Consider the following 14,343-nt stretch of genomic DNA (forward strand, 5'->3'; position numbering starts at 1 on the left):
ATATCATATATTCAAATTCGGATGGAGTTGGTTTAAGATTTGAAAAATTCAAATATATCTATTCTAGACCGAAGTTTTAAACAAATATAAGTGGAGGAATTAATTCACTGAAAATAAGAAAATATATTTTTATATATGTACTAGTGATTTATTCCGGCTATTTCATAATTTTTTTTTATTTTATATATTTATATTCAAAATAATGGCTTAATCACTAAAAGAAAAGCATGTTTAATGTATTGGTTATCATTTATCTAACATGTGCCTCTCATGATCTTTTTTTCTTTTTTATTTATTCAAACTTTGTAATAAATTATAACATCTATTATAAACTTAACATTCGATCAAATACAAAACTGAAATTGTCGAGGTGGTAAAATTCGGCAAATTAAAAGCTAATTTATGATTTGAATTGTTAGAATAATCAAACTAACCCTCTTTTCTACATATGATAATTTGCTATGTAGCTCTGAGTATACTCGTAATTAGAGCCAAATAAGATGAAAAACTTCATTACTAGTGATGGAGTGAAAATGAATTTAAATTATTTTATTTATTTTTATATATAATCTTTTCAAAATTATATCCGAACTATTTATATATATTTTATATTTATAAAAGTATAAGTAAATAAATATAATTTTTTAATAAAACTTTATTCTTTCAATTATATTTTATAATAGTTAAAATATTAAATAAATATAAAAATAATTAAAATATATATTTAGTATAAAAATATACAAAATAAATATAGTGAATATTATTCGAATCCAATCCGACCCGCTTTAAGAAAAACTTTTCTATTCAGTATCTGCCCAATCTTTAAAGAGGCAAGAAACCATATTATTATATTTATTAAGATTATAGTTTATTTTATATAATATTTTGAATTGCTTTTAGTAATAGTCACTTTACGTCTCGAGCATATTTATTTGATTAAGCTGATTTTGAATATATCAATAAAAGGTTAAAAGTTAACAAAATTATAAAATTTTATCAAATATAATTATTGAAGGTGTTATCAGTTTTTTTACATATTTTATTGATTATAAAAATATTTAAAATATATATTTTAATATTACCATAATTTTCAAATTATGGTATTTTTTAGTACTATTCTTGTAAGTCTTGAATCGATTTGTTGACCGATAAATGAATTTTGCACTATAATTTAACTTGAAAAAAATTTAAATTACCAGGCTGATAAGAAAAATTCACTCCATTCGAAATGTTAGAACCCTAAAACATAAGGTATTATTTTCTATTGAGAGGAAAACATAGGGTATTAAAACGAACCTTTTCCTAAGAAATATAATATTCAAAATGAAATGCAAAATTAAGTCAAATAAAACTAATAAAAAATAATCATTTACGAGCATATTATGGCCCACAGATTCCCCCCACAACTCTCCAATCTGTAAGGAAACTTTTTGTCTTGTCCATTTCCGTCGCTCCAATATTACAAAGACCAAAACTTTAACTAACTTGCAAAAGTTTTCTTGGCAGTTGCAATCCACTAAAAAGAAAAACAAAGAAGTTTACTCCTATTCCATTTCTCTCTAAATTTTTTGATGGATTGCTCAAGCTCCATTGATCCACCATCATCTTCTTCTTCTTCTTCTTCTTCTTCTCTATATCCTTACACTCTTCTCCTTAATGCTTTTTATCTAATACCTATTTCTCACTATTTCTTTGCCTTTGCTATTTTCTCATTTTTCTTTCTTTACAACTTCTTGGAGTTTCATTTCTTCAGAGATTTCTTTCATGGATTTCGTGGATGCCCAATTGGCCTTACCTATAATCCTTCTTCCCCAATTTATAACTGTATTGTTTCTAAATGTAAAGTCCTCCATGGCAGGTCAAAGATTGTATCATTTTTGTTTAAGATTTGAATGTTGTCTTCTGGTTCTCGATTTTTATGCTTTTTCTTTTTCTTAAATTGAATTTTACAGGTATTTGGCAACCCCCTGGCTTTCAAGTCCCAATATTCAGACTTGTTTCTTGAATTTCCTTGGCAGGCCTCCTGTTTTTAACTATAGAAGGTGATTATGTCATTGCTTTTCTTTTTCTTGCTTCTACATTTGAATGCATTTGATTCCATACTTGCTGTGCTAAATGCCAATGGTTAATCTTTTGGGCAAATGGGATTCTCTTATGTACTTTTTGTGGCTGTCGCACCTCTGGTTATTATTGGTCCTTTTCAGGGTTGGTTCCATCTCAAGATTTGTATTTTATAAAGAGATATATTATGTGTCATTTTCCAGGCAAATTTATCATGCTTCTGATGGTGGAACCATTGCTTTGGATTGGTTGATGCATTCTGATGGTAAGACCTTGGCTGAACATTATAAATATAATGCATGTGTGCTTGGCAGTGCCTTTATTCGGCAACTGGTGGTTTTAGTTTTCTAATTGTGGTATCTATCCTTTATATCTTTATCATTATAAACGACTTTTTGGCCTTCAAATCAATAATATTGAATTTCTCCACAGTTTCTGGAGGTGACTTTGTCATGAATAATGCCATTTCTAAAGATGATACAACCCCCATTGTGGTTGTAATTCCAGGCTTAACTAGTGACTCTTCTTCTGCTGTAAGTTAGCAACTCCAATCTCTTCTTAATCTTGCTCCAGATTAATGTTAGGTGCTTTCGAGACGTAAAAGTTCAATGTCTTGCTAATTTGTTTGATGTGCAAGTGAAGTTCACTGGTCAATGTTTGTAGAAGCTTGGAAAGTATAATGTTTAGAAAAGGCCAGTAACTGCAAGGGCTTAACTACCCTTATAGATTTGTTGGCATCTTGGTTGAGGGTTTGAACTATGTAATGAACTCTGACTTACTAGCTTAGTTACTAAAAAGAATGAAGGTCGGTCTCTTACTTGCTTGGATATGCGGCCTGTCTCTTAAGGTTTGAGAATGGAGTGCTCGTGCAGAAACCTCTTTTACAAGAGGTGCTCCAGCCTACAAGATACACACACTTTCCACCATCTTAGCCTTTTCTCAAACCTTCTAGTGACAACAAATTTATTAAAATAGAAAAACTCAATTGAATAAAAATTTTAATAAAATAGTATAACCTAATTAATTTTACTCTTCTTTGATGGTCTTTAGTTAAAATAAAATCTTTGTGCCTTTCAATGAGATTTTTTCCAATTTTTTCTTCTGTATATGTTCTTTGAAATTAGGTTACTTGAAACTTGGAGGTTCTTGGGATAGATTCCTTTTGATGCTTTTTTAATATTTGTCTACATTTTACTACTTGTAGCTTTATTTGATATTGAATACATTGTATGCATGAGAATAACTTGGTAAGTTCAAAATTTAGAAATTTCAGCGTCTGATTAGGATTCTTTTTTGGGTTAATAAAAACTACTAGGTGATTTCTTTTTTTTTGAATCTCTGATATAGATCAGAGAACAGTGGGTGAATGAAGGGATTTGCAGCTAATACATGCCAAGTTAATTCTTACAGAGCACCATTAAGGACCATTCTGATCCACTAGTCCTTGTTTGTCAAAAACTGACGTGCTTGATGAAAATTATATATGACTGGCCGAAATCCCTAAAGCTTTTCTAATCAGCTGCAGAGTTTGTAAGTTTGTTGGAGCTTAAGTAATATTATAGACTTAAAAGAACTTAAGCTATTTTCTAACATTCACAGGGTAGATTCAGTCTCTGCATTCAAGACTTCAATGGAAACTATGCTGTAAATATCTAGTTTCACAAGCTTTTTTTTTTTTTTTTTTATCGTTCATTATTAAAAAGGGCTGGTTAAGAAGCCCTTTAGGTCCTAGGTCGCAACTTTTACCATTGAATGGAACTGTGAACGTCTTCTTGATATATGGTTCAATGACATGCTTGTGTAAGTGATCACTATCAAGATATAAGTCAGCATATCTACTTAGAACTTAGAAGTATTTGGAACCTTAGTGTAATTAGAATGTGAATGAAATGCAGATTAATCTTTCTTAAATGCTTTGTCTGCTAGTCTTTTGATGTATGGGTTTTTGTCTTTCAAGCAGCTTAGTGATCGGTAGCATGGGGTAGTTGTCTCCGTGTATGTTATGTATGTTTGAGCGTGCCTTTTCATCTGGTGTTTATGGACGAAATTGATGATGCATGATTGTCTTATTTGATATGCCTTGTAGTATATAAAGCATCTTGCATTCAATACGGCAAAACATGGGTGGAATGTTGTTGTTGGCAATCATAGAGGATTGGGCGGTGTTTCAGTTACTGTAAGTCTCTTTTTCATTTGATTCGATGAAAACATTTCTATTCAAGGTTATGCAATGCAAAATATGATATCTGCTAAATTTTTCTCCTTAATAAGATCATGTGCATTCCATAGTTCATGACATTTTGCGGCAGAAGTTTTATTGTCATTCATGCTTTCCCACTTTGTCTAGATATTATCCAATTGCATTGGCCAATCACTGGCATGTAGCATTGCTGTTTGCTTTAGTTCTCTGCAGAACCATGTTACTATCCATAAGGAGGTCCATTTATGGGCAATGTGGAGGAACTAAGTTGTTTCAATTTTAATCAAAAATCCTTTGTTGCATAAAACTATCATTGCATGCCACTAGGAAGCTTTTATCAAGACAAAATGCTTATTATTTGGTAATAATAATATGAGTTTGAAGTTGGTTACTTGGGCTTGGAATATTAATTTTGTAGGGTTAAGAACTGTCTATCTTGCTGTAATTCAGACATAGCAACTAACTACCTCTTAGTATTTGGAGTTGACAGTGGTACAATTATTTTCAAGCCGATCAGTTAATCATTATCGTCTATGGAGCCTGATGCTTCTCATTATTATATACTGCATCTAGGGTTGATAGTATATCTTTTTTCTTACTGAAATGTGACTTTTATCCACTTTCTAATGTATGCTATGCAGTCTGATTGCTTTTACAATGCTGGATGGACAGAAGATTTACGGGCAGTCATCAATTATCTCCATAACGAATACCCCAAAGCTCCTTTATTTGCTGTTGGAACCAGCATCGGTGCTAATATACTGGTATGCTGTTTTAGGTGCATATTATATTTCTGAGTTGTTAATTTCCTGGACTTGATAGGATGGTTTCCTGTTGAATGTGTTGGCCAAATTCCCTTTCTATGGCTGGCTAGCTGATAGCTGTTGTTTGGGGCTCTCCTGGGCTGTTATGACTAATACAGTCTTCTTTGTATAAGAAAGGTATATCTTTTCCTTTTCCGACATAAGGATTCAGATGGAAGTGTCATTTTGGAGTTAAACCGAGACTAGGAAAAAGTATCCAAGTGACTAGCAGCCATTTCTAGAAAAAAAAAAAATTAAGCCACATCAAATTTGGTATAATTTCCATCTGATTCCAGGGTATAGAAAGGAAATTGCTTTTGAATGCTTTGGGGTCTGTTATATCTGGAATTTGGTTCTTTTTGGCTCCTTGTTGATATTTATGGTATTCTTGCTATTAAAGCTATACCCTTCTTCCTCTCCCTTCAATTCTGGTTTAGTATATTTTTTGACCCCTAGACATTTTAATTTTTTTCAAGAAGGCCTTAAATATCCTGGACTAGGTGCAAATTATATTTGTAGCAAATGCAGGAGTATGGTCTTCAATTTTCCCATTTAATTAGATTTCTCTTTGTGATGGAAAGAATTTTTACGAAGTATCCATTTCTAAGAATTTCAAATTTAATCTCCTTCTATATGTAGGTATTTTCTTAGGTGGGTGTATTTAATCAGGAGAATTTTTGGGGGCTATCAAGCCAAGTCCTAAAAAATACCAGCCTCTGCCTAAGTAATTATTCTGAATTCAAAAGCTTGGACGTTCGGACTTCTCCTTTATTTTCTTTTCTTTTTGAAAGTTAGGGAGTAACTATAGTAATTTAGCTGAGACCTTAAAAAAACTCAGAGATTATGATATTTTGGGGTGGAGCAGTTTCATAATATGTGAAGGGATGTTCTGTGCTAACCAGTGATGCAAGAAGCTCCCTTTTTTCTTATATTGGAAACAGATGATTTGCTGACTGCTGTATGTATTAGTTCCAATCTGTTGGATACTATATAGTGTTAGTTAAGGATCTATTGTTTATTGCCACTGTTATTCAAATTTGATGGCATACAAAGATAGTAATGAAAGCTGGATATATATGAATGCTGATTCTTATTCTGAATTATTTTTTTTCAGGTAAAATATCTTGGGGAGGATGGAGAGAGGACTCATGTTTCAGGGGCTGTAGCCATTTGTAATCCTTGGGATCTATTGGTTAGTGTCTTATCTTACCACATTTTCAGGAGTTTAATATTTTAGAAGGAACTAACATCATTGGGAGAAGAAGTTCTCATGTCTTTTGCATGAATCCACTGATAATTTAGGAGCTGTTTAATCTTTCATCTCATTTATTTAGTTCACCACATTTCTTCTTTTCCTCCATCTTGGCAGTAAAAAAACCACAAGAATTTCTAGGAATTGCTGGTAGCGTGTCTACACCCCAATGTACAGACACGCAGAAATGCACACTTAGATACCATTATATATCATACATAAAGACACTGTGAGGAATCCACTGCCAGCATTATCCTGAATAATATAACTCATTTGTCAGACTCATTTCCTTCAGATTGCTGTCAACAAGACAGTAAGTTGTGCAGTGCTGAATTAAGTTTCAAAGTAAATTGTTTTGTTTAGAGAAAGAGGCGTCTTGTAGAAGATTGACAATCTAATTGCTGACACTTGGAGCAGCTTAAAGATTTTGGCCATTTTATGATTACTGCCATCTAATAATATATAAAGCAACAATCTTGCAATGAAGCATGGGTATAAGCATTAGCGTCCAAGCATGACCAACTTCACTTCAAGTAGAGAATAAGAATAGCCAACACTAATAGTAAAAGCAAGGTGCTGAGTGCCTTGTTGGAGAGGTTAAATCTAGCAGTCTTAGACTTTCACTGATGCCAGGATTCAAGAGAAGAGTAAGAAAACCAAAATGCTTAAGATAATGACTTTGTCATTTAATAGAGATTCCGTGGCAATAGAGGACAGAGATATTCTACTCTCTTAATTAACAAAGAAATGCATAAATGGACTTGAGCCAAAACTGATTTTCTTTTTGTAGATTTACATGGTGCCTATATATTTTCATCCCATATTACCCATGTGTTCTCTCGTCTCCTTCTGTTCTCCTGTTACCTTCTGTTCTGCTGTCAGTCCTCTAAAAGTATCCATTTTCCCTAGTTTTTCTTTTGTATCTTATCCCTCTGTTGCTTCTCCTCCCTTCTCACCATACTTTGCCCTCTCTCCTCAGTCTGTTTTGTGTTGATTAGAAAATATGGTTCTCTTTAAGGCAGATAACTTTGCGTTACGTAAAGAAAAACTTTGATTTCGAAGATATAACTTTTGATTGTAAATAATACCTAGAAAATATTTGTTAGAATGTGCATAGATATGTCCCTTGATAACTAGATATGGCTTCTTTAATTTAATATTATCGTGATTGTATAGGCATTGACCCTTCATGGGAAAGCTTTAATAAATTTAGGTACCGAGTGTTACTCAGAATGATCAGTAATGGGATTCAGGTGTTCTTTTCCATTTCATTTCCTTAATGATTAGAGCTTGCTGTCTCCTACTTGACATCCACTATAAATCTGGTCAATGGGATGCATCATAGTTATCAGTTCTTACTCTTGGAGAACGTGTACAACGTTACAAGTAACAGTGGTCGTTTTGAAAAATCTGTTGCTGCATCAAGTTTAGCTGTTCATTTGGAATTGAATCTGTAGCGTTTTTTTTATCCTTTTCTTTTCCTTTTTCATTATGTGATTATTAGTTGTATTCTTTTGCAGATTGGTGATAGATTTATATGCCGTAGGTTGTTGCAAAAGTTTTATGATAGAGCTCTAACAATTGGACTTCAAGGTTATGCAAAATTGTACGTGTGCTAACCTTGCAGCAAAGCTCGTGGGACTGAAAATCTGATAAATCATGGCACTTAGTCTTTAAAACTCCTATCATATATTTTTTTCTCCTTTTCCATTTCTTTTGGGAGGGTTTAAAATGAATTTAAGTTGCACTGCTGAGGCTTGTGCAATTAATTTCCGTCCTACTGTTTTTGCTAGACTTGATATGCCAAGATTTTCAATATTTTCTGCAGGCATGAACCTCAATATTCTCGGCTTGCTAATTGGGAAGGAATAAAGAAGGTTGGTTTCATTTTGGGTTCTTGATAATCTTATGAATGCAAAGGAATTTGCAGTCGAATCAGCTGGGAAAATGAAAAAGGACCATTACTGGAATCTCTCTTTTCTCTTGTGCCTCTCAACCTTGCTGTCTATTCCATGTTGCTAAAGTTTGTGGGACTTGGGGAGATGTCGGCTTATGGTTCTTTTAAGTTTTCCCCGCCTAAATACATCACAACAGTAGAGTTCAACTCAGAAGTTTTCTGACATTGACATTTAACTAGGCATTGAAGCCAATTTCCTGTTTCCTTGATATTAATATTGAATATTACTAGTATACAGAGAATTCACTTGCCTCTTTAAGTTCATATTGAGCATTCAAGGGTTTTGTCAGTAGGTCTACCTGTTAGAGTCGCTGCGAATGACATAGATATCTCTTGCTTGCTTCTATTTTATTGATGTATCTGAATGTCTCAGAATTCAATTCTATGACATCAGTAGGACTTGTGTTGTGATGTATCCTATGCATAAACTTGTATTTTGGTCTTATGATCTTAATGAAACTAATTAATGGACTTCCAATTTATGTAAATTTACAATGATATTATTTTGATAATACATGCTTGTATTATCCTTCTTGATTCCTTCTGTTTGATTGTCCTCATGCACTTTGAAGTCGCGTTCTATTCGAGATTTCGACAACTATGCAACCTGCCTTGTCGGGAGTTTTGAGGTATTATTATCTGACATTTTTATGTAGTTCTTCAGTCTTTCTTCTCTTCTGTGAGTAACCAAGAATATTAAATTGTTTTCTCAGACTGCGGATACATACTACAGGCGCTGTAGCAGTGCCTATTATGTTGCAGATGTATCAGTACCACTACTCTGTATCAGTGCTCTGGATGATCCAGTCTGTACTAGGGAAGCCATTCCTTGGGATGAATGCAGGTGGAGCGACATCTTCATTTAATTTTTTTCCTCTTAAGTAACTTAGTTTGATGTTACTTTGTGGGCTGCATCTGATATATAGAATGATAAATGTAATTATCGGCAGAGCAAATCGAAACATTGTGTTGGCCACGACAAAGGATGGAGGACATCTAGCATTCTTTGAAGGATTAACTGGAGCTGGTTTGTGGTACTTAATAACTTCTATAGTAGTTGGATACTAGGCTCCTTTTCTTCAACATTACTTGAACTGCCATTGTTCCTGCAGCCTGTAAATGCTTGAAGTAGTTTGTTATTGGAGTTTATACGGCAGAGTCATTTACAGTTGCTAAATTGTGATTCTTGTGGAGGAAAGACAGCGGACCTTTCATTTTTAACATGGTCGGTGTTTCTTTGATTTGCAGGTGGGTGAGGGCTGTCAATGAATTTCTTGGTGTTCTACACTCTAGTCCTTGTATGCATGTACAAAAGGTACAATTTGTCAATTCCAAACTGACAGAATAGTCTTATCAGATATGCAAGTTGTTGCAAATGCTGCCTTTTTGAATCTTGTAAATTGCCAGACGCAACATTCCAGTTTTATTAGACAGAGTTCCACTTCTCTTCATTCTGTCACCTTTCAATTTGCTCAGATTTGGCAAGTTAAATTCATTTGGCTTATTGTATTTGCAGGAGCAGCCTTCCAGCTTGCATTCATCAGAGAAAACTTCCATTGACCAGGGCCCATTTGTGAACATTACAGAAGATGGAATGGTTGCTGCAGCGGCTGGTGAGCAAAGAGGAGACTATGAATTTGATTTCCAAGAAAAATTGTAGAAGCTTCATTATATAGTAAAAGTAATAACCAAGTCTGACTAATTTCGCACAGGACAAGGAGAGCCCGCAACAGAGCCGAATTCTGATCCTGTATCAGAGGCCACTCAAACCCCCGGACAGCTTACGAACATCCAGAATGTTAAGACTTCTGACACAACTGCTCATGTTAGAAGATACGTAAATCAGATTTCCAAACAGAACAGAGGTTCGGTATGGTTGCTTGCTTTCATTGCTGTTGTAACAGGTTGGCCATTGTTAGGATCAGCATTGATTATCTGCAGGAAAAAGCTGAGGAATATCTTACCTGCAGCTTTGCTTAGAAGATAGCTCCATGATGATTAGAAACTGTGGCACTTTATTGGATGCATGTATTGATTGCTGCCTAGCAGTAACATTTACATTTCCATTCTTAATGTAAGCATAATAAAAATTAAAGAAATAATAATTTGGTCATGGACTGTATGTAAGCAAGCTTGCTTGACAGATACGGTAGAACTGTATAGTTATCAGGGGCAAGCTGGCCTGAGTCTCAGGACAGTGGAGCAACCCATAGGTCAATTAGGCCCACCTGACTGGTTAAAGTTGTTTCTGTGATTGCTGTTTGGGTGTTGGAAAAGTAGGTTTGGAATTTTTTTTTATTTAATATATTAATTTTTTTAATTCTTTATACTATATTTTTTTAAAATATGCTTTTTAAAAAACCATCTGCTTTTCCAAATACAAATATTAAAATCTAAAAAATATAATAAAATAAAAAAAATGCTTTTCCGAACTCAATTCCAAACAAATCTTCTAACAATTATAAAGTTGGTTGTTATGAAAATCAAAATTCATAGGAAAAACAACAAAAATATATATATTTTTAAATTTTTTTTATCACAAATACAGTGTAATTTTTTATTTTTATTTTAGTCTGAAAATATCAAAAATATAGTTTCTTAAACTTTTTTTTAAAAATAGGGTTTTGGTTGTTTTTAATTCTTTTTTAGTAAAATAATAACAGAATCAAAGATAAATAAAAAAAAATCAAAAAACAACTGAAAAATAACAACACTATATTTTAAAAAGTTAAAAGATAATATTGTTTTAAAAAAAAATTTGCACAGTAAAATTTTAAAATATTTCTAAAAAGTTTTCAAATTAATATGCGGGTAATCCAAACTAGAAACGGGTATATATATATATATATATATGTGATAATGAATTATTATCTATAATAGTATTCATTTAACATAAAAAATAAATCATACTCGAATGTTTTGTTCAATGAGCATAATTATTATTATTATACATCTTAAAACTCTGAAATAATTAAGTTTTGCCTTTATAATTAGATATGCATCTATTTATTATGTATATCTAATACTTAGAATTTTAAATTAAGATAATTATATATACCGACTCTTTAATAATTAATATATTTAATGAATTAAAATTATTAATTATTAAATATTAAGTTCTTAATGATAAAAACTTAAAACAATTATGATTAATATAGTCATCGCACACTACAGTATATATATTTAAAATTAATAAGTTATTATTTCAGAGTGATTATATTCTAACTAAATATTTAATTTTTAGTTCAATAAGTAGTTATAGAAAAAAATAAGTATAGCCCTAAAAGGACTTTTAATATTTCCCTCGATAATAAGACAACTAGTTTTACTTGCTCATGTTTTAGCTCTCTTTTTCTAATATCTCCTCTAATAAATAATAATTATAAAGGATCACAATTAAAATGTATTAATTATCCAATGTGAAACAAAATTAGTTTTTCTAAGATTTATTAATTAATAAAATTATTATTTTTTAAAATAATATATATTAAAGAAGATTTGAAAATAAAAGACTGATTTTATTAACTAATTGTGGAAGATTAAATACAGTACTAAATCTAAAGATACTTCTTAATTTTAGGAGCAATACTAGCAACCTACTAACAAATGAAAGACTTAGTCAAATTAATAACTAAGTAGCTAAAAGACAGCAGAAACTGCTGCTACATATTGTTAGTGCTAATACTGCTAATATGCCACCTGCAAGTTAGACGGTGATGAACAGACTAACTTGGGAAGATGTCAGAAAAATGCAGGCTTGGATAAAGCTTTGGTAAGTGAGTCAGCTAATTGATCAGCAGCATGAATGTGCGCAACAGTAATTAGCTTGTGTTGAACTTGATCTCGAACATAATGAAAAACAACTGCAATGTGTTTCATGCGACTATGAAAAACTGGATTTTCACAGAGGTATGTCACTCTGATGTTGTCACAGTAGATGGTAGGAGATTTTGAAAGAATAACACCAAGTTCAAATAGAAGATTTTTAACCCATGTTGTTTCAGCTACTGCACTTGCCACAACCCGATACTCTGCCTTAATGGATGAGTGTGCAATTGTTGTATGTTTCTTCGATGACCAGCTTATTGGATTTAAGCTTAGAAATTGTAGATAACCAGTAGTGGATATGCGATCAGTGACATCACCTGCCCAATCTGTGTCGGAATACATGACTAGATTCATGACATTGCTTTTCTTTAAACAGAGACCATGAGTCATAGTTCCTTTTAGATATTTGAGCACACGTTTAACTGCCTTCCAATGTAGTTCAGAAGGAGAGTGCATAAATTGTGAGAGCCTGTTCACAGAATATGATATATCTGGTCTGTTGAAACTTAGATACTGCAATTTACCAATAACTTTTCTATACTTTGTAGCATCCGTGGGTGAATAACAATCATGAACACAATATTTTTCTGAGGATCCCATAGGTGTTTTGGCTGCTTTACGATTCAACATACTTTCCTCTTGAAGAATATCAGTGATATATCGAGTTTGAGATAGAAACAGACAATCTGAATGCCATAACACTTCAACAATAGAAAAAAATATAGGTTGCCAAGATCTTTAATAGAAAATCGAGTGGCAAGGGATGAAATTACTTTTTGTACCATTGTGTTATTATTGCCTGTAACAATGATGTCATCAACATAAACTAGAAGATAGATACAAATGACAGAATCCTTCATGATGAATAGGGAGCTATCAGACTCAGATTTAAAGAATCCCATAGAGAGAAGATGTGCTTTGAGTTCATAATACCAAGCACGTGGGGCTTGCTTTAAACCATAAATTGCCTTTTTTAGTTGACAAATATGAGAAGGATAAGATGGGTGTTCAAAAACTGGAGGTTGACTTATGTACACATCTTCATCGAGACTGCCTTGAAGGAAAGCATTGTTGACATCAAGCTGTCGTATTTGCCAATTGCATTGAACAACAAGAGACAAAACCACTCTAATTATTGTTGGTTTAACAACAAGACTAAAAGTGGAGTGGTAATCAATTCCTAGGAGTTGTGTAAATCCTTTTGTGACAAGTCGAGCCTTGTATCTATCAATAGAGCCATCTGGTTTTCTCTTAATCCTGTACAACCACCAACATGAAACAACATTATTAGAAGGGTTAGGAGGAACAAATACCCATGTCTAGTTTTTCACTAATGCATCAAACTCTATTTTCATAGCTTGTTTCCACTCTAGGATTTTGTTAGCCTGAATAAAGGTTTGTGGAATGATGTCTGATTGAACTTGAGCCATGTAATAAAAAATCTGTTTAGGTTTGTAGATATCATTTTGTGAACTGGTAATGATTTGTCGGGTTTGTGGTTTAGGAGAAATAGAAGGAGTGGGTTCTGATGGATGAATTGGAGAAGGATCAAAAGAAAAAGAGATGGGATCAGAATTTGGCGATGAACTGGAAAGGTGGTTGTTTGTTGTATGAGTGACCATATCTATATCTGAAGTGGAGTTACGTACATGAAGAAGGTTAGGCAAATCTGAATTTGGGTTGGATAAGGATGGGAGAGATGGTTGTTGGGCTTGAGGTGGGCTCATTTGAGACAAGTCATCCCATACTAGCTGTTTAAAAGATTCAGAAATATGAGAAAAAATTGTTTTAAAAAGAAATTCATTTTCCACAAAGATTACATCACGGGACAAATAAATTTTAGATTTAATGGGATCAAAACATTGATGATAGTGATGAATTAGAGAAAAACCTAAGTAAACACAAGGTGTCGATCTTGGTTGAAGCTTGTTTTGAGAATATGGTTTTAGCCATGGATAACAGAGGCAGCCGAAGACTTTCAATGATTTGTAATCTGGTTTAGCTTGGAATAGCATTTCATATGGTGAATGATTGTTTAAGGTGGATGTTGGTAGACGATTAATAAGGTATACTGCATGATTACAAGCAAATGTCTAAAGATTAGATGGTAGAGAGGCTTGATAAAGCAATGTACATGTTATTTCAATTATATGACGATGACGCCGTTCAGCAAGAGCAACCCATTGTGGAGTGTATGGAGGTGTAATTAGGTGTTGGATGCCATTGGAGCTAAGGTATGGAC

The 14,343-nt window shown here is 32.9% G+C and overlaps 1 protein-coding gene across 4 annotated transcripts; it reads left to right on the top strand.

Moving 5' to 3' along the window:
- Positions 1-1,457: 1,457 nt before the first annotated feature.
- On the top strand, positions 1,458-10,502 carry LOC8262745 (embryogenesis-associated protein EMB8). 4 transcript variants are annotated; one of them, XM_015723934.3, is made up of 15 exons: positions 1,464-1,858; positions 1,953-2,042; positions 2,265-2,326; positions 2,494-2,594; positions 4,148-4,237; positions 4,903-5,025; positions 6,179-6,256; positions 7,837-7,922; positions 8,145-8,193; positions 8,846-8,902; positions 8,987-9,117; positions 9,224-9,307; positions 9,522-9,588; positions 9,790-9,886; positions 9,986-10,502. In XM_015723934.3, the coding sequence occupies exons 1-15, from the start codon at positions 1,572-1,574 to the stop codon at positions 10,258-10,260; spliced, it is 1,677 nt and encodes a 558-aa protein (XP_015579420.2). In that variant the 5' UTR covers positions 1,464-1,571; the 3' UTR covers positions 10,261-10,502. The 4 variants fall into 4 exon arrangements, with proteins under 4 accessions (XP_048227411.1, XP_015579420.2, XP_015579421.2 ...); XM_015723936.3 differs by having other exon boundaries at positions 1,699-1,839; XM_048371454.1 differs by lacking the exon at positions 9,224-9,307 and having other exon boundaries at positions 1,458-1,858.
- The last annotated feature ends 3,841 nt before the right edge of the window (positions 10,503-14,343 follow it).

This window comes from Ricinus communis, chromosome 2, assembly GCF_019578655.1.
Source record: "Ricinus communis isolate WT05 ecotype wild-type chromosome 2, ASM1957865v1, whole genome shotgun sequence".
Taxonomy (NCBI): Eukaryota; Viridiplantae; Streptophyta; class Magnoliopsida; order Malpighiales; family Euphorbiaceae; genus Ricinus; species Ricinus communis.